Source organism: Chiloscyllium plagiosum, unplaced genomic scaffold (assembly GCF_037043375.1).
Source record: "Chiloscyllium plagiosum isolate Xiang-an unplaced genomic scaffold, Cpla_swu_hap1 HiC_scaffold_12, whole genome shotgun sequence".
NCBI classification, from domain to species: domain Eukaryota; kingdom Metazoa; phylum Chordata; class Chondrichthyes; order Orectolobiformes; family Hemiscylliidae; genus Chiloscyllium; species Chiloscyllium plagiosum.
In genome coordinates this window covers 27,151,662-27,173,188 of record NW_028270150.1, presented here as the reverse complement: position 1 = coordinate 27,173,188, position 21,527 = coordinate 27,151,662, and the positions used below count along the sequence as shown (strand labels likewise).

Sequence of the window (21,527 nt, the reverse complement as noted above, 5' to 3'; positions counted from 1 at the left end):
CATCATCGGTTGGATTACATTTTGTCTCCATTAAGAGAGATCATCTGCTTTTTAAGAATAAGACTTTCAGTGGATTAATACAACAGAATCTAGCACCATGGACATAACTTACCTCTTAATGTATTCACCCATATAACTGCTGAGGATGGTGTTGGTGGTGAGCAGACATTTCTCAGGTAATGCAATAACAAGATCTCCCGGCTAAATAAGAAACCAATATAAAGTCGGTTTACGTTATATATATTGCTTCTTCAAGGACTAAGCCTTGCACAAACCCAAACAAAAGAGAATCAGGACTGAAATTTAAAACAATTAATCTGCTATAATTTTCAACACAGATTGGAAAATATGTGTTAAAAAGAGATCTCACCAGCACAAAACAGCATCTCCCAGGGAACAAAGTGACTTTTTCAGAACTCTCCCTGTACCATTTGTCCCCTACACCATGATGAAAGAGCAGCCCAATCACACAATTAACTCCGTCCCATTCACTGCTAATACAGAGGAACCTCCATTATCCCAATGACACAGGTGGGGTGTATTTTGTTCGGATAATTGAATGTTCCGATAATCAAATGCTCGGATAATACAGTTTACCCAAGCACTGGTACCTGGAGATCTTGTTCAGATAATCCGAAACTCGGATAATCGACGCTCAGATAATCGAGGTTCCTCTGTATTGAGGTGTATCAGGGGCCAAAAGGAAAAGAGTAAACTGAACAACAGGCCACTTCACCTGAGACAACAGGTCATTTAAAATCCAAAAGGTGACAGGGAAGGAGGAAAATAATGTGATCTCTATAGAGACCAATAACTTTTCAAAATAAATTCACACTTAATAGTTGAAAGACACAACAAAATTTAATCTTGTAGGATGCTTATCGTAACAAAAGAATAAAAGGACCACTTAATAAACACTACTTTTGCAACCAAAGCATCCAGAAAATACCCTCTTATATTTCGCACAACCAAGAAAACACATTTCACAGGTATATGTTACACTGTTCCTTAAACAACATTCAATTCTCCCAGAGTTATTCCAAAATCAATTTTCTCCTGAGGGTTTATTTCCATTACTTTCCTGACAACTTCCACAGCTCTGCAACTTTCAATCTTGAGGTAGGAAAACAAACAACCTTTACAAAGTACCTGGATGAGCACTTGAACTGTCTTAACATTCAACACACGGTGAAGTGCTGGGAAGTAGGTTCTATTAAGGGTTTAGAATCATTTTTGTTGTTACTGACTCAATGGGTTGAGGGACTTCTTCTGTAATAAATGATTCTATGATTTTCAGGACAATCCTTAACAATGAGGTCATTTGTCTCCAGCACAAGCTTGGCAAATTTTACAACTTCATTTTAACTCTTCACAAATTTATAGTCTCAATTTGAGCATGAGGTTCCACCCATATTCTAGCATAGTGAATAATACAGACTTTCTGCTTTCAGCTCTCCCCATCTCCAACTCTGGCAGACTATCACACTTGCAAGTGATATTTTAGAAAAGGCTGCAACCTGATTCCTACAATGGCTAGCTCTGCATCCTATTCCATGGTACACTGAATCACACTGGCCTTGTATCCAGGTGGAAATGCTGAAGCAACTCTCTTTCACCTTTGGAACTAAACGGATAGTTCAAAGCACAACTATTTACAATCTAATATTTTTGACACTTGCTATCCAATGGCACCAGTGTCTTCAAGTATGAATATTTTACATCAATTGTCCCCTTAAAGCAATCCAGACCTTCTTTTAAGCTTTAACAGCCTCATCACCCAGGCAGACATCAATCAGCACAGGTCACACAACCTCCTTCATGTCACATGACTTTTGAAAGTACAATCCCAGAAAATGATGATCTTCTAATTCCTCATTCAAATCACTGACCTCAAGTGCTTTTCTGGTCATTAATCCTCTGCCAATATCTAAATGAGAAAGAATGGACATGAATATTATTTATTCTTTGGCAAAGTTCAGAGAATGGTTTAAAAATGTATTATTCCTTAATTTTGTCTTATACAGATAGGTTACCAACAATAGCAACATTTACATAACACCATTAACAACTCAAAATGAACACCACTATGAATGTACGAGTAATTGCGTGTGCAATAACCTCTGTGAGCTATAACCTTGGGTCACATGTCTTCAGAGATCTGCAAAATCATCAGATTCCTTTACTGTTGGCTTGGAACTAAATTAGTTCTCCTGCAGGACAGTAACTATGAAAAAAAATCTGCAACAAAGCACTATTTTCTTTTGGGTAAATTAGGCTGTCTTTCAGAAGTTCTCAGCTGTATGCACCAATATTTAACCACTTCTAAAACAAATATATTTGAAAAGAGGCCCTATCGACTTTATGGAGAGGATATCAGCAGAGAGCTCGGAGCAACTTTGAAATGGTAATAAAATTACAACACAAAATGGTGTGGGCCTTGTTACTCAGAGATGAGAGTGAAAACACAAAGACACGCTGACATTTTAAATGGAACACTTATGGAATTCACACAAGCACTATATCCGTCAATATGCCTCTACCAATCTGTGACTTTGTAAAGCGTATATTTTAAAATAATTACTTTAAAGATATGAATCTATATATCAAACAACAGTGGAAAAACACAGCTGTCACTAATTGCTTTTGAAAGTACCAAAGGTCCATAGGCACAAAGGTGCTTTCAAAACAGAAATGCCAATTTAATTTTCACTGTTTATTTCCATCAGTCTCAAGAAACAAATTGTGAATTTATCAACACCACACACTAGCAGTATTCAAATGTGCTTCACCATTAGATATCAGACATGTGATGACACATCTCTGAAGCAGATGGGACTTACATCCAGGTCTACTGGCTCAGAGACAGGGACACCATCACTGTGCTTCACTGTTAGATATGTTATTACATATTCTGGAGCAGATGGGACTTAAATCTAAGCCTCCTGCCTCAGAGGGAGGGACACTATCACAGCACCTCTACAGCCCCTCAGAATGCGGCTGAATGTTTTTCTTCCCCATGTATTTCTGAATCAATTACCATTTTAGATGCAAAGGCAGTGAGGGGCAATGCAATGACAACAAACGTGAGAGAAAGGGAGGTGACTGGATTAAAATGGAGTTGGAGTGGGAAATAAGGAATTCTACCCCACACAGCGCCCACCTCACTCAAAGGGAGACTGCAGCTGAATGGAATCAGACTGAACTGTCAACACATGAATCCAATTTGCTCAAAGGGGATCTCATGAGCTCAGCCAATATTTATTGCCCGTTCCCAGTTGCCCTTGGGAAGGTGTGGGGAGTTGTCTTTTTGAACTGCTGCAGTCCTTTGGGTATAAAATGGTGGTTAAGCCTAATTTATTATTTGTGCAGACAGACACAGCTAAGTAGGAAAGTTAGCCCGGACGGAATTTCACATTGGCCCCAAGGTCCCGTACTTCCCGCGGGAGCCTGTGCCCCACAACCTGAGTCGCCTCCGAAATTTTAATTTTGTCTCATTTAGGGACGTAAAAAGGAAAGCCCTGTATCGACTGCTGCTGCACACCATCCACCTCTTCTCCCTCATCCACCGTCCGGACACGCCTTGGCGTGCCCATTTGCCACCGGGCGGTGGGGATCCCCAGTGGAGGGCTCTCTACGCGGGAGTCCTCCCCCTTTCTCTCGGGGATCTGGGGTGGAGGGTGTTGCACGCAGCAGTCCCCTGCAACCGCAGATTGCGGTGGTTCACGGACTCCCAGCCCAACTGCTTGTTCTGTGGCGCTGTGGAGTCCGTGGACCACGTATATATTGGGTGTGGGCGTTTGCACTCCCTTTTTGATTTCCTGAAAAACCTTCTCCTCTGTTTTTGGCTGCACTTCAGTCCCACGCTCCTGATCTTTGGGCACCCGGTACGGAGGAAGGAGGGCAGGTCTGAAGACCTCCTCGTGGGTCTGCTCCTGGGCCTGGCCAAACTGGCCATCAACAGGTCCAGGCAGCGGGCCGTGGAGGGGGTCGTTAGGGCCGACTGCCTGCCCCTCTTCCGCGGTTACGTTAGAGCCCGGGTGTCCTTGGAGAAGGAGCACGCGGTGTCCACCAACACCCTGGAGTTGTTCAGGGAGAGGTGGGCGCCGCAGGGAGTGGAGTGCATTATTTCTCCCTCCAACTCTATTTTGATTTAGTCCCTACCCTCCCCCTCACTGTTTTGATCACACAGCACTGCCCTTTGATGTGAAGGGCAGTGTTTGTCACTGGCCACCCGGGTGTTTTCCTATCTTCCTGGTGGTGGAAATTGAATAAAGATTCGTGCACTTTGTGTCTTCCACTGTGTCTCACACCTGCACACACACACCATGGGTGCTGGGGATAAAATAAGCACTACCGCACTTAGGTGGTAGTGTGGGGGTTAAAAAAAAGGGGGGAAAAAAAAAAAATAGACTGCTGCTGCACACCGTCCACCTCTTCTCCCTCATCCACCGTCCGGACACACCTTTGCGTGCCCATTTGCCACCGGGCGGTGGAGATCCCCAGTGGAGGGCTCTCTATGTGGGAGTCCTCCCCCTTTCTCTCGGGGATCTGGGGTGGAGGGTGTTGCACGCAGCAGTCCCCTGCAACCGCAGATTGCAGTGGTTCACGGACTCCCAGCCCAACTGCTTGTTCTGTGGTGCTGTGGAGTCCGTGGACCACGTGTATATTGGGTGTGGGCGTTTGCACTCCCTTTTTAATTTTCTGAAAAACCTTCTCCTCTGTTTTTGGCTGCACTTCAGTCCCACGCTCCTGATCTTTGGGCACCCGGTACGGAGGAAGGAGGGCAGGTCTGAAGACCTCCTCGTGGGTCTGCTCCTGGGCCTGGCCAAACTGGCCATCAACAGGTCCAGGCAGCGGGCCTTGAAGGGGGTCGTTAGGGCCGATTGCCTGCCCCTCTTCCGCGGTTACGTTAGAGCCTGGGTGTCCTTGGAGAGGGAGCACGCGGTGTCCACCAACACCCTGGAGTTGTTCAGGGAGAGGTGGGCGCCGCAGGGATTGGAGTGCATCATTTCTCCCTCCAACTCTATTTTGATTTAGTCCCTACCCTCCCCCTCACTGTTTTGATCACACAGTGATGTGAAGGGCAGTGTTTGTCGCTGGCCACCCGGGTGTTTTCCTATCTTCCTGGTGGTGGAAATTGAATAAAAAAAATTCGTGCACTTTGTGTCTTTCACTGTGTCTCACACCTGCACACACACACCATGGGTGCTGGGAAAAAAATAAGCACTACTGCACTTAGGTGGTAGTGTGGGGGTTAAAGAAGAAGAAAAAAAAATAAAATAAACAGGACTGTGGAGGGCTCTCTACGCGGGAGTCCTCCCCCTTTCTAGAAAAAAGAAAAAAAAAAGTAGGAAAGTACCCCTCGCACCAAAATAAAAGACAGGATTACATCCAGGTAATACTGTCACACAATGAAATGTTGTCCCTCCCTCATTTGTGCAGCGCCTGTTTAAATATTGAAGGAAGCTGGGTAGGGAAGTTCAAAAAAAAAGATGAAGTCTCCTACCTGGAAAATTTGCTGGCACCAAGTAGAAGCCATTGAAGCCCTTCTTTTTCAGCCACTTCCTCAGCTGCACAAAATCTGGTTCGTGACTAATGTTGGCTGTGCAAAATCGACAGACTTGATTACAATCTTACAGGCTATTCCACTTAATACTCTACATCTAACTCATTGATCTGGATGGAGCTAAATCGATACTGAACACAAATGTGCACTCTGTTCCAAGTGCCAATGTATATTTCTTCACTGCCCTCCCTCTGTTAAAGATTGCAACTCAAACTGGGATATAATTCCACAGAACAGGCAAGTGCCCACTGTGCCTTCACCACCCTGGGGTATATTGGAACGGCACAGTTGTAACCCGTTTCTGCCAGGCTTTTAGATACCTTTTCCACCCCTCTAGGACTCTGCCTGACTCCACTAATACCTAAAGATTACCACCAATGCCTCGACAATGTTGTCAGCTATCTCCTTCAGAACCCTGGGGTGTAGTCCATCCGGTTTAAGTGACTGTCCTAGGGAGTGTTGCTGAACAAAGAGACCTTGGAGTGCACGTTCATAGCTCCTTGAAAGTGGATTCGCAGGTAGATAGGATAGTGAAGAAGGCGTTTGGTGTGCTTTCATTTATTGGTCAGAGTATTGAGTACAGGAGTTGGGAGGTCATGTTGCGGCTGTACAGAACATTGATTAGGCCACTGTTGGAATATTGCGTGCAATTCTAGTCTCCTTCCTATCGGAAAGATGTTGTGAAACTTGAAAGGGTTCAGAAAAGATTTACAAGGATGTTGCCAGGGTTGGAGGATTTGAGCTATAGGGAGAGGCTGAATATGCTGGGGCTGTTTTCCCTGGAGCGTCGGAGGCTGAGGGGTGACCTTATAGAGGTTTACAAAATCATGAGGGGCATGGATAGGGTAAATAGGCAAAGTTTTTTCCCTGGGTTCGGAGAGTCCAGAACTAGAGGGCATAGGTTTAGGGTAAGAGGGGAAAGATATAAAAGAGACTTAAGGGGCATCGTTTTCACTCAGAGGGTGGTAAGTGTATGGAATGAGCTGCCAGAGGAAGTGGTGGAAACTGGTACAATTGCAACATTTAGATTAAATTAGATTAGATTACTTCAAGTGTGGGTACAGGCCCTTCAGCCCAACAAGTCCACACCGACCCACCGAAGCACAACCCACCTAGACCCATTCGTCTACATTTACCCCTTCACCTAACACTACGGGCAATTTAGCATGGTCAATTCACCTAACCTACACATTTTTGGACTGTGGGAGGAAACCCACGCAGACACGGGGAGAATGTGTACAGTTTGCACAGTCAGTCACCTGAGGCGGGAATTGAACCCGGGTCTCTTGCACTGTGAGGCAGCAGTGCTAACCACTGTGCTACCGTGCCACCAATTGGCATGTGGATGGGTATAAGAATAGGAAGGGTTTAGAAATGGACCAGGTGCTGACAGGTGGGACTAGATTGGATTGGGATATCTGGTTGGCATGGACGGATTTGACCGAAGGGTCTGTTTCCATGCTGTACATCTCTATGACTTCTCCACCTTCAGATCTTTCAGCTTCCCCATTGTAGTGATGGTCACTACACTCATCTGTGTCCTGAAAGCTTATACTTCCAAATAAACCTGTTGGACTATAACCTGTTGCTGTGTGAGTTTCAGCCTATAGCAGGGTGACCAGAATTGAATGCGGTACTCCAAATGTGGCCTTACCAATGTTTTGTACAGCTGTGACACGATGTCCCAACTCCTGTACTCAACGCTCTGACTGATGAAGGCAAGCATGCTAAACGTCTTCTTCACCAGCCTGTCTACCTGTGGTGCCACTTCCAAGGAACTATGAACCTGCACCCCAAGGTTTCTCTGTTTGACAACATTCTATAGGGCCCTACCATTATCTATAGAAGTCCTGCCCTGGTTTGTCTTACCAAAATGCAACACCTCACATTTATTTGAATTAAACTCCATCTGCCACCCCTCAGACCATTTGCCCATTGATCAAGATTCCATTGTACTCTTAGATAACCTTCTTTACTATCCTCTACACCACCAATTCTGATGTCTTCTGCACATTTACTAATGATGCCTCTAATATTCTCATCCAAACTGTTCATATAAATGACGAGCAACTGTGGGATCTAGCATTATCCATGTAGCACACCAGTGGTCACAGACCACCAGACTGAACAATAACCTTCTACTATCACATTCCATCTCCTCCTGTCAAGCCAATCTGGTATCCAATTGGCTAGCTCCCTCTGGATCTCATGTGGTCTAACCTTATCAACCAGCCTACCATGTGAAATCTCGTCAAAGGCCTTGCTAAAGTTCATGTAGACAACATCTACCGTTATAGAACATAGAACACAGAACATTACAGCACATTACACCTTCAGCCCTCAATGTTGCATTGACCTGTAGAACCAATCTGAAGCCTATCTATCCGACACTATTCCATTTTCATCCATATGTCTATCCAATGACCACTTAAATGCCCTTAAAGTTGGCAAGTCTACAACTGTTGCAGGCAGTGCATTCCATGCCCCTATTACTCTCTGAGTAAAGAAACTACCTCTGACATCTGTCCTATATCTATCACCCCTCAATTTAAAGCTATGTTCCCTCGTGCTAGTCATCACCATCCCAGGAAAAAGGCTGTCACTGTCCACCCTATCTAACCCTCTGATTATCTTATATGTCTCAATTAAGTCACCTCTCAACCTTCTTCTCTCTAATGAAAACAGCCTCAAGTCCCTCAGCCTTTCCTCATAAGACCTTCCCTCCATATGAGGCAACATTCTAGTAAATCTCTTCTGAACGCTTTCCAAAGTTTCCACACCCTTCCTATAATGCGGTGACCAGAAATGTATGCAATATTCCAAGTGCGGCTGCACCAGAGTTTTGTACATCTGCAGCATGGCCTTGTGGCTTTGAAACTCAATCCCTCTACCAATAAATACTAACATACCATATGCCTTCTTAGCAACCCTATCAAGCTGGGTGGCAACTTTCAGGGATCAATGTACATGGACACTGAGATCTCTCTGCTTATCTACACTACCAAGAATCTTACCATTAGCCGTCTATTATCACATTCCATCTCCTCCTGTCAAGCCAATCTGGTATCCAATTGGCTAGCTCCCTCTGTTTATTCCTGTTGCTCCTTCCAAAGTGAATCACCTTACACTGTTCAGCATTAAACTCCATTTGCCACCAGTCAGCCCAGCTCTGCAGCTTATCTATGTCCCTCTGTAACCTGCAACAGCCTTCGGCACTACCCACAACTCCACCGACCTTAGTGTCATCCACAAATTTACTAACATCCTTCTATGCCCTCACCTAGGTCAGTTATGAAAATGACACACAGCAGTAGTCCCAAAACAGATCCTTGAGGTACACCACTAGTAACTGAACGCCAGGGTGAACATTTTCCATCAACCACCACCCTATGTCTTCTTTCAGCCAGCCAATTTCTGATCCAAACCACTAAATCATCCTCAATCCCATACCTCTGTATTTTGTGCAATCGCCTATTGTGGGGAACCTTATCAAATGCCTTACTGAAATCCATTCTGCTTTCATTTACATTTTTCATCATCTTTTAAAAAAAACTCAATCAAGTTTATGAGACATGATTTCCCACACACAAAGTCATGTCGACCATCCCAGATCAGTCCTTCCCTTTTTGAATGCATGCAGATCCTGATTTTCAGAATTCCCTCCAACAACTTACCCACCACTAACGTCACGTTCTTGGCTTTTCCTTGCAGCCTATCTTAAATAATGGCACAACATTAACCACTCTGCAGTTTTCTGGCACCTCAACTGTGGCTATTGATGATACAACTATCTCAACTAGGGGGCCCCGCAAAGTCCTGCGATACTCTTGCTTAGATCCCACGGATTTAACTTTATGCATTTTAAGACCTCCAGCACCTCCTTTTCTGTAATGTGGACTCTTTTTAAGACATCATTATTTATTTCCCCGCATTCCCCGCTTCCATGTCTTTGTCCATTTAGGATCTCACCTACCTCCTGTGATTCCACATATAGATGGCTTTGTTGATCGTTAAGGCATTTCTTGCTATCGATCTAATTTCATTTCTTACTAACAAAACAACCCTGCCCATTTGCCTATCCTTTCAATAGGACACATGCCCATGAATGTTTGATTCCCAGCCCTGATCCCCCCGCAGCCAGATCTCTGTGATACCCATGACATTGTACCCGCCCATTTCAATCTGCGCTACAAGCTCATTTACCTTGTTTTGTACACTGCGTGCATTTAAGTGCAACATCCTCAGTCCTGCATTGGCTGCCCTCCCTTCTCATAGTTATTTGTTTATCTGCTGTGCCTTAAGTTAGATTCCTGCACTTTCCATACTCTCCATCATATTACTTGTTCTAGAAACTTTAATACCCTCCCCCTCTTTTAAACTCTTTGTGACCTTCATTTATCTCAGTTTGTGCCTCAGGTCATTGACCTTGTTTGAAATGCTTTGTACATTAAAGCCTTGTTTGTTCTATTAACAGTTTTCTCTGCACTTTTATGGTTCTTTGATACAACATGACATTCACACATACTGTCCCTTCCTTTTATATTCCGATTACAGTCAACCCTATCAGTAACTAGCAACCCTACCTTCTCCTTAATCTCTGATTTTATAATTTTCCATGCATTTGAACTTCCACCCCCACTATTTAGTTCAAAGCCCTAGATGTGCGTATCACTAGGAAGCACACGTTCCTGATGAAGGGCTTATGCCCAAAACGTTGAGTCTCCTGCTCCTCGGATGCTGCCTAACCTGCTGTGCTTTTCCAGCACCACTGTAATCTTGACTGGAATGACAATTGAACCATCAATTTCAATGTGCAATATCAACCTGAAAGTAAAATCCCTTCTTGGATGAAGATTTTTTTTCTATTTCCTCTAAACTGAGGAGATTAGGTTTTTTTTTAAATTCATTCACAGGGTGACAGCATCACTGGCTCGATCAAAATTTATTGCCTATCCCTAATTGCCCAGAGGGCAGGTAGGAGTCAACTACATTGCTGTGGGAAGGGTGACAGTTTCCTTCCCGAAAGGACGAGTTCAGGCAAACCATGCAGCAATTAAAAAAATAAAAGCAACGTGCACAATCTTATTCATGAGAAACTTTGTGCGACTAGCAGTGTCTAAATGCTGCCTCTATCCTCATGAAAATTTTATAATGCACCAATTTTTGATACGATTTCTAAGTGGTGCGATTAACTGATTTCAGTCGATGCATTCCAATTTGCGCAATGCTTCTGAGTCAGGGACAAGAGGTGATTTTCAAAATCAAGGTCATTTTTCAGTGACGCTTTCTTTCAAAAATGATCCCAGAAAAAAAACACTAAAACCTCTGCTGCATACTGGTCCGAGCTGCATATTTCACACTTAAGCTCCAGTACAACTTGTACAATCATTTTTAGGCATTGGTTTTTTTTGTCCTTGTCTTTTTCTCCCCCCGCACTGGGGAGGGGTGTTATCCTGATCTCTCAGCTTGCAATCCATGTCATGCATTTGGAGCGCCTGTCTTTCAGGTCTGGTTTGGGACTTGCCAATAGATGGCGATCCTCCTCTAGCCCAGAGCTTGAAGGAAGTCATACGCAGCGAGAGAGACATGCTGGAGTGGCCTGCAGAGCTGCTTACTCTCACTGGCCTCCTTCTCCTCTGCTGAGCCAGCGGTAGAAGCTGCATTCCCCCCCGCTCCCGAACCCTAACCTGGGGCCGAGGAGCCACACATCCCCCGGGACGCGGCTGTCAATCTCGCCCGGCTTTTACCTCCAGTCTCCACCGCGTGTGTTCCCAGGCTCACGCTACCTTTCCGCCTCCTTCTTCTATAAGCCCGGCCTTTCCTTTTGGACATAATTCACATGCTTAAGCACAAAAAGCAAAGATATCAATCTTCTCTGGGCGTTTTCCGGGGTAAAAACCCCAGCGATTTTTTTTTAAAATGACTAAAGTCACTTTTGCACAAGTCTACAGCAATGAAGTGTAATAGAGTACGCCCCTCTCTGGCTACATTAACTCAGTCAGCTTTCACAATGCACTGATCAAAACAAAGTAAACGCACAACCGGACAGGTTTTTGCAATTAGATCCAGATCAGTCTCTGATACCAGTTCCAGATTTACCTCTCCTGGGTCCCCGTTTCCGTTCCAAGGTCGATTTTGCCACCAGATGATGCCTTTCTTAAAGGGGTACTGCCCCCTAAAGGAGGAGTCGTGTGCACTCTACAGTAAAGAGCACAAGGGTGTGTTGGAGACTGTCTGGGTCTTGACCACACACCATTCGTCAGCATGCCTGCTTGGAACACCGTCCTGGGGGAAGTCAGAGCCATCTCCATTTCTACCATGCAATTACAGATAGTGGCAAGGACCTTACGATGACAGAGGGCCTACAGCCTTATTGTCACCCCTCTGACAGTGCGGACACTCCAACTGATGGCTTTCTTTTTAAAAAGGATACAGCTGCAAGGCCACCCTCCTATGAAGGCGTTTTCATATGCCCCACTGTTATGGACCAGACGAGGCCCCCTTCACTGGCCTACCTTATTTTAAAGGTAAATATAAAATGCGTGTTCCAGATGTGATGGAACTGGTCACACGACTCGCCATTAGGAAAAACGCAATTTATTAAAACATTATAATTAAAATACAAACAAAAGAGAAATTTAGAATAACTTCACCATTGCAAAATTTCACTGAATAATCATTACCTATTACTTTTTTTTCTGACACTTTTTTTGTTTTTTTATAATTTAACCCCCACACTGCAGTAGTGCTTATTTTTTCCCCAGAGCACCCATGGTGTGAATGTGTGTGCAGGTGTGAGACACAAGGTGTACGAATCTTTATTCAATTTCCACCACCAGGAAGATAGGAAAACACCCCAGTGGCCAGTGACAAGCAGTGCCCTTCACATCAAAGGGTGATGCTGTGTGATCAAAACAGTGAAGGGGAGGGTTAGGGACATTACCTATTACTAACTGTTCCAGTACAGTAAACATCCCATAAACACAAGTACGGTAGCTCAGTGGTTAGCACTGCTACCTCATAGCACTAGGGATGAAAATGTGTTGCTGGAAAAGCGCAGCAGGTCAGGCAGCATCCAAGGAGCAGGAGAATGACGTTTCGGGCATGAGCCCTTCTTCAGGATTCCTGAATAAGGGTTCATGCCCGAAACGTCGATTCTCCTACTCCTTGGATGCTGCCTGACCTGCTGTGCTTTTCCAGCAACACATTTTCAGCTCTGATCTGCAGTCCTCACTTTCTCATAGCACTACGGACTCAGGTTCAATTCCAGCCTTGGGCAACTGGCTGTATGGAGTTCACACATTCTCCCCGTGTCTGTGTGGGTTTCCTCCTGATCCTCCGGTTTCCTCCCACAGTCCAGAGATGTGCGGCATAGTTGAATTGGCCATGCTAAATGGCCCATAGTGTTCAGGGATATGTAGGCCAGGGGCATTAGACAGAGCAAATGTAGAATAGGGGAGGGGAATGGGTCGGGGTGGGATGCTCTTTGGAGGGTCAGTGTGGACTTGTTGGGCCAAATGGCCTGTTTCCACACTGTAGGGATTCTATGATAAACACACCTCTTTGGCAAAAAGGGAAATTCAGACCCAGATTCTTACATGCAGTTTCTCAATCGCGGAGGAAACAACATCAAAAGAACTTTCAGAGAAAGTAGCAGCTAGGAATTATTTTTACTGAATCCCCAACTCCTCTGGGATCCCAAACAGCTTCTGACTATAACAGCTAGAAAAATACTAGAATGTCAGGGAGTGCGAGGGCTAGTCACTCTCCTTCCATTGCTACAACGGTTTTGAAAAGTAAATCTAAAGGCTTCCGAAGTTATTTACTTCAGCCGTTTTCAGGAGCCAGTTCATCACCTCTGCCTTTACAACCTGTCTTCAAAAAAAAAATCCAGGACAAAATAACCTTTTTAAAGTGACAGAATCATCACAACCACTGATGACAAAGGCTCATAAAGAGGGGGGGTGGGGAGTTTGTGACATGGTAGGAGAACTCTTAGGGCCCCTTCGGCTAACTACCAGTGAGCTGCCTCTAGGCATCTGCTGTGTTTTGTCCTCAGGGGCCAATCTGCGACATCAGGAAGATTCCACTGGGGTCCCCAACCAGTCCATACTTGGACATTAAAGTACACAGATTGGCTAACCAAAGACGCATGGCAGATTCCTCTACCAGCAATGACTTTCTTTCTGGATGACCATCAGGAGTCCCGAATACATCAGCCTGCAGAGCTGATAGAAAGTCTGCAAAATTCCTCCTTGCTCCATCTTCAAACCTGTTGTGGTTCTGATCGCCGAGCTGGAAGTTTTTGTTGCAAACGTTTCGTCCCCTGGCTAAGCGACATCATCAGTGCTTGGGAGCCTCCTGCGAAGCGCTTCTTTGAGGTTTCCTTCGGTGTTTATAGTGGTCTGTCCCTGCCGCTTCCGGTTGTCAGTTTCAGCTGTCCGCTGTAGTGGTTGGTATATTGGGTCCAGGTCGATGTGTTTGTTGATGGAGTTTGTGGATGAATGCCATGGCTCTAGGAATTCCTAGCTGCAAAACGAAGCTGCATCAGGACACTATTCAAAAGGGCCACAACACACTGCAGTACACCAGAACTGCAAAAAGAAGAAGAGGAACACCTATACAAGGTATTCGCCAAAAACGGATACCCGCGCAACTTCACCAACAGATGCCTAAGAGAAAGACCACGGAACGAGGACATACCACAACCAAAAGGACTAGCCACACTACCATACATCAGGAGCATCTCGGAACTGACAGCCAGACTACTGCGACCCCTAGGACTCATAACGGCACACAAACCAACAGCCACGCTCAGACAACAACTCACCAGAACGAAGGACCCGATACCCAACATGAGCAAGACGAATGTAGTGTACAAAATACAATGCAAGGACTGCACTAAACACTATATAGGACAAACAGGAAGACAGCTAACAATCCGCATACATGAATATCAACTAGCCACGAAACGACACGACCAGCTATCCTTAGTAGCCACACACGCAGACAACAAGCAACATGAATTCGACTGGGACAACACTACTATCATAGGGCAAGCCAGACAGAGAACAGCCAGGGAATTCCTAGAGGCATGGCATTCATCCACAAACTCAATCAACAAACACATCGACCTGGACCCTATATACCAACCACTACAGCGGACAGCTGAAACTGACAACCGGAAGCGGCAGGGACAGACCACTATAAACACCGGAGGAAACATCAAAGAAGCGCTTCGCAGGAGGCTCCCAAGCACTGATGATGTCGCCTAGCCAGGGGACGAAACGTTTGCAACAAAAACTTCCAGCTCGGCGAACAGAACCACAACAACGAGCACCCGAGCCACAAATCTTCGCACAAACTTTGAATCTTCAAACCTATTTGAAAGTAAGATTCCAGCCCCTGTGAACACAAAGAAACCTCAGTTCATTTTAACACCTATAGGAAATGTACATGGCTGTTTTTGATGACGAAACGGCCAAACTTTCCAAATAAACCTTTAACAAAAATAAAACCATTTGTGGTGTATGTTAAATTCATGGCACTCCATCAAAGAATCGCTGGGGATTCTTGTCCAGTATTCTGCAGAATAATATATATCCCTCAACCAAATCCACCCTTAACAGATTATCTGATTGTTGAAGAACACCACTGTGAAACTTTGTGTGAAATTGGTTGCAGCACTTCCTACATGACAACAGTGGCCCCATTATAAAATGACTCAGCTGTAAAGCATACTATATTTTGTCAGAAAAGATGGGTGGCAGGCAATTAAGGCAAAATGTTTGTAATGATTAAATGGCACCAATATAAGGAAATAGAACTCAAGAGATGTACTTGGGGCTTCAGTTGCATTGATCTTTGGAAGGAAATATTCAGAGAATGGTTAGCAAAGTGTAATTTTTCTTTGTGTAATTTTTCTTTGTGTAATTGGTAAATAACTCATATTAAGTAATATGGGTTCAAGTTTACTTGAAAACCTCACACAGGCATATTTAATAGCTCAGTCTATACCTTGCAATTACAGATTACAATATGTGTAACCTACTTCTCCACTGTTTCTGCTGGATCGCAGGTGGCAATAGATTAGATCAGATTACTTACAGTGTGGAAACAGGCCCTTCGGCCCAACAAGTCCACACCGACCCGCCGAAGCGTAACCCACCCAAACCCATTCTCCTACCTTTACCCTTTCACCTAACACTATTGGCAATTTAGCATGGCCAATTCACCTAATCTGCACATTTTTGGATTGTGGGAGGAAACTGGAGTACCCGGAGGAAACCCACGCAGACACAGGGAGAATATGCAAAGACTCTCCACACAGAGAGTCGCCTGAGACGGGAATTGAACCCGGGTCTCTCGGTGCTGCAAGGCAGCAGTGCTAACCACTGTACCACCGTGCCGCCCATCATGACCCTTGGCTCATTAGCAAATCCAGCTCTGAAAGCAACATAGCTCTTATAATTAGGATCCATAACAAAGTCGCTGGGATTTCACTCTAAAAATTAGAATTAAAACAGAGAAAATATATTGTACTTTTCTAAAGTTCTGGTTATTGTCTAACCAGAGTATTTCATCCAATTCTGATCACCACCACTTTAGAAATGATGTTGGACTCCTTGATGTGTTGCACAGCAGCAAGTTTCTACAAATGAAGGATCGAAGCTCCAGGGTTAGCTTGCAAAAGGTGGGTTGTTCTCTTCAGAGTAAAGGAGGTTGAAAAGATAATTAATGGATTGCAAATGAACTGGAAGATATTGATCATTGTAAACAACTATCATCTGGAGATTCCTGCTGGCAACTTCATATATTAATCATGATACAGTAAATAACCTGGTCCAGATACCCCAATGGGCAACTATTCAACAAGGATGACGTGGCATCAGCTCAGAGGTTTCTTTATTTCAACTCCTGTAATTTGCTTTTGGAATTTAAAAGGGGCATTTATATTCATAGGACAGCACTTCACGCCACCAGAGTTATTGTGTATGCCATTTCATACCTTTATGTATTCATGATATTGAGACATCATTGGCCGGGTCAGAGTGTCTTGTCCAGATACATACATACATACGCACGCACGCATGCACACACACGTTAGGGAGAGACGGTTCCAAGATGTTGCCTTGGTGATGCTGAAGGAACAGCAATATATTTACAAGTCAGGATGATAAAACTCAAAAGACAAGTTAGCCACTGAGATACCTCTCAGCTGATCTAAGAACGGTCTGTGGCTTGGAGGGGAATTTGCAGCTGGTGGGGTTCCCATATCCCATGCAGCTCTTGGCCTCCTAGACAGTAGTGGTTGTGGAGAAAGTGAGGACTGCAGATGCTGGAGATCAGAGCTGAAAATGTGTTGCTGGAAAAGCGCAGCAGGTCAGGCAGCATCCAAGGAACAGGAGAATCGACGTTTCGGGCATAAGCCCTTCGTGGTTGTGGGTTTGGAAGATGCTGCCTAAACATCTGTGGTGAATTTCTGCAGTTCATCTAGTAAATGGCACACACTGCTGCTGAGTGTTGGTGGTAGAGGGAGTTACTGTTTGGGGATGTGACTGGTTAAGCAGGCTGCTTTGTCCTGGAAGGCAGCTAGCTTCTACAATGTTGCTGCTTAACTTGCTTAACTCTGGATCTGCAATCTGAGCTTCAGTTAGCAAAGACAAACCAAACATGTCTTTCAATTAATCCTCTTTCTTAAATAAATTTTCAACTACCCTAATATCCACTTGCAAAAGCTGGGGTTGTTCTCTTCAGAGTAAAGGAGGTTGAAAAGGTAATTAATGGATTGCAAATGAACTGGAAGACATTGATCATTGTCATCTGGAGATTCCAGATGGCAACATCATGATACAGCAAATAACCTGGTCCAGATACCCCTATGGGCAACTATTCAATAAGGTTGGCCTGGAATCCACTCAGAACTAGCCATTTGGATACAGAACTGGCTCAAAAGGTAGAAGACAAGGGTGGTGATGGAGGGTTGTTTTTCAGACTGGAGCCTGTGACCAGTGGAGTTCCACAAGGATCGGTGCTGGGTCCACCACTTTTGGTCATTTATATAAATGATTTGGATATGAACATAGGAGGTATAGTTAGTAAGTTTACACATGACCAAAACTGGAGGGGTAGTGGACAAAAAAGGCTACCTCAGATTACAATGGGATCTTGACCAGATGGGCCAATGGGCTGAGGAGTGGCAGATGGAGTTTAATTCAGATAAGTGCGAGGTGCTGCATTTTGGGAAAGCAAATCTTAGCAGGACTTATACACTTAATGGTAAGGTCCTAGGGAGTGTTGCTGAACAAAGAGACCTTGGAGTGCAGGTTCATAGCTCCTTGAAAGTAGAGTCACAGGTAGATAGGATAGTGAAGAAGGCGTTTGGTTTGCTTTCCTTTATTGGTCAGAGTATTGAGTACAGAGGTTGGAGGTCATGTTGCGGCTGTACAGGACATTGGTTAGGCCACTGTTGGAATATTGTGTGCAGTTCTGGTCTCCTTCCGATCGAAAGGATGTTGTGAAACTTGAAGGGGTTCAGAAAAGATTTACAAGGATGTTGCCAGGGTTGGAGGATTTGAGCTATAGGGAGATACTGAACAGGCTGGTGCTGTTTTCCCTGGAGCGTCGGAGGCTGAGGGGTGACCTTATAGAGGTTTACAAAATCATGAGGGGTATGGATAGGATAAATAGACAAAGTCTTTTCCTTGGGGTCAGAGGGTCCAGAACTAGAAGGCATAGGTTTACGGTGAGAGGGAAAAGATATAAAAGGGACCTAAGGGGCAACATTTTCACACAGAGAGTGTGTGCGTGTATTGAATGAGCTGCCAGAGGAAGTGGTAGAGGCTGGTACAATTGCAAAATTTAAAAGGCATCTGGATGGGTATATGAATAGGAAGGGTTTAGAGGGATATGGGCCGGGTGCTGGCAGGTGGGACTAGGTTAGGTTGGGATATCGGACCAAAGGGTCTGTTTCCATGCTGTATATCTCTTTGACTCTGTGTTATTAATTAAACAGTTAACAAGCATTGGATGCCTGGTTGGGTCACTGGGTAGTAACCTTACCTCTTGGGCCATGTAGGTCACAAGATCAAGCCTCACTTTAAAATTTGAACAACTTTAAGGGCTACGGTAGTTCTGTCCCTAACTCTAAGCCAGGAGGCCTAGGTTCAAGTCTCACCTGCTCCAGAGATGTGTTATAACATTCTGAATGATTAGGTTAGAAAATATCTTAAGGGGCACTGAGGTAGCACAACACTGACAAAATGGTAGGATAGGGAAAGAGGGAGGGTATTAAATTAAAAGGAGTTGGAGGGAAAATAACGTATTCCAATTCCTGTGGTGTCCACCTCGCTATCCCAGTTTTCTTAACTCTGGTAGAATTCTAGAATCCCTACAGCATGGAAAGTGGCCATTCTGCTCAACCTTCCAGAGATCCTTGATCTTGCTTTCTGTGCACCTTCTTTGCAGTTGTAACTTTGTATTCCTCACTCAATGTGTTGAAATAGCACACAGCCACAGCATAGCAAGAAGACAATTAGCTAATTGCACAGAGAAGTTAATGAGATTGAACAGACAACAAAGCCAGAGGTATTCATGGGAGAAAAAAATTATCAAGGTCTAGCTTATGAGAAGAAGATACTTGTGTCGACAGATATCTCACTCGTTTTAAGCTTGATACAGGGCAAGTCTTCCTACATTGTTAAATAAGATGCCATGTCTACAGTTGACAGCTGTGCAACTATATCGTCTAGGAGGTACAGGATCAATGACAAAAGATATGCTACAAACAGCTTTGCATCACAATGGTTTCAGGGAGTGGAAAGCCTAATATACATCACAATCAAGAGGGGATGGGGGAGATGACAAGGGTATTATTACTGCACTGTTAATCCAGAGACCCAAATAATATCTGGGGACACGGGTTTGAATCCTAACATGACAAATGGTGGGTATTGAATTCAATAAAAATTAAGACCATCACTTGATGTGCTTTAAGAATAAAACTTACATTGTTACCTGGTCTGGCCTACATGTGACTCCAGACCTACAGCAATGTGGTTGACTTTTAACTCTGGGTAGTTAAGTGTGGGAAAAGATTTGCTAACCCACAATAGGCCCACAAAAGCAAAATTGGCCAAATTGTACCAACACACCCAGAATTCCTGAACAGTTCACCAGCCAAATCAGACAGCACGCAGGCAAGGGAATACACTTTAAGCTCCCATGGACATGACAGAGCACAACAGATATCTCAAATCCCTAAGGGCAGTTTCACAACCCAGCAATACCAAAGCCACACAAACAGCAGGTCTGACAGAGAGGCACTAGCAAGGACATGCTTTGAGAACAGGACAATGGAAGCATCTTATCACTTCAGAGGAGACATTAACACCAACCTGGGAAGAGGGATGGAACCATCGATACTATCAGGATGTTGCATTGTGTGAAGGAACAGGACATTCATCCGATATTTGTTTTCCAATTAGCACCCTTGTAACTAGATTCCAGATACATTGTAGTTTCTCATTTCTTAATCAGTGTCATTGTGCAGCATTACTATAAAACTGGTCTCATCCTCAGCTCTGGGAGGAGAAATCTGATCTACCTGTACAGACAGTCAGTTCTGTGTCAGTCGGTCTATTTTCTCTTCCAGCGATATTGCTTGCAATAAGCTGTTTGTCAATTTCATTTCGGCGGCACGGTGGCACAGTGGTTAGCACTGCTGCCTCACAGCGCCAGAGATCCGGGTTCAATTCCCACCTCAGGCGACTGACTGTGTGGAGTTTGCACGTTCTCCCCGTGTCTGCGTGGGTTTCCTCCGGGTGCTCCGGTTTCCTCCCACAGTCCAAAGATGTGCACGTCGGGTGAATTGGCCATGCTAAAATCGCCCATAGTGTTAGGTAAAGGGGTAAATGTACGGGAATGGGTGGGTTACGCTTCGGCGGGTCGGTGTGGACTTGTTGGGCCGAAGGGCCTGTTTCCACACTGTATCTAATCTAATCTAATCTAATCTAAACTGTGTTTTGTGATCTCTTACCTGTTCGGCAAATTTCTCCAACATTAGGGACAGGCAATAAATACTGGCCTACCCAGCAACACCTTCATCCTGTGAATGAATAAAAAAAACTCGAATGTTTTGACATCAGTCTTCAAATAAAGGAAGGAGTCAAATTAATTTAAAAAATCACTTTTGTTACGCAACAACAAATCAAGGAAAAACCAGTTGGACAACAACAGGCCAAAGAAATTTTGGTTACGATGAGCCATTTGGTGGTACAAAACCTGTGTATGGCTGAAAAAATACATATTTTATTGAAACTTTTCATCTTGCAGTCAACAAGACATTCTGCAAGAATACAAATTCAAGGGGAAAATTAACATTTCGGAAAGCATGTGAGGAGAGTTGCTCTACGCATTCCCATGACAATGCACTCATTAATGCTGACTGGCAGTTAACAGCCGGGTTTTATTACATTTTAAACCAAGCACTTGAACTCTAATCAGTCAGGACACCGCCCTTAGAAATAAATGAAGTTGAACAACATGTCAAGAAATACAAACAATGAACATTCAGGCAGCCATAGTTGTGCACTCAGATATAAATGTGACCAATTTGCTTCATACTTAATTAACAAACCAACATATGATGAAAAATTAATTATTGAAATCACTTTTCAACATTACGTTGGAGCCAAAAATGGACCTCCGCTGTACTCAATTTTGTACAGTGGCAGGAAGCACTATGGTGGGGTCTCAATATAATAAAATTATCCAAAAATTCATATAGAATTGCACTGCTTTTCATCTTCTCAATTTTCTCTACAAATAGTATAGTCACAAAATACAGAGTTTATTTAATCAACAGTGGAATCTGTCAGTCACTCACATTGTTTAATCATCCTGGTGTGGTGGTGGACACTACCACTATATTTCATTTTTAATCTATTCTTTCTAATTAACC

At 44.1% G+C, this 21,527-nt stretch overlaps 1 protein-coding gene across 3 annotated transcripts in view; it reads right to left on the bottom strand.

Annotated features, from left to right (window-relative positions):
- The window catches only part of setd4 (SET domain containing 4), a 45,517-nt gene that overhangs the window by 19,879 nt on the left and 4,111 nt on the right, over positions 1–21,527 (bottom strand). The window contains exons 2-5 of one of the 3 annotated variants that reach the window (XM_087992546.1): positions 20,604–20,672; positions 5,507–5,602; positions 1,890–1,927; positions 113–201 (exon numbers count right to left, since the gene is read on the bottom strand). In XM_087992546.1, coding sequence (XP_087848672.1) covers positions 113–201; positions 1,890–1,910 — 110 coding nt within the window. In that variant the 5' untranslated portion in view covers positions 1,911–1,927; positions 5,507–5,602; positions 20,604–20,672. Of the gene's footprint in view, positions 1–112; positions 202–1,889; positions 1,928–5,506; positions 5,603–11,313; positions 11,654–20,603; positions 20,673–21,527 lie in introns of those variants that run through there. The other 2 variants (XM_043701246.2, XM_087992547.1) reach the window with 2 other exon arrangements.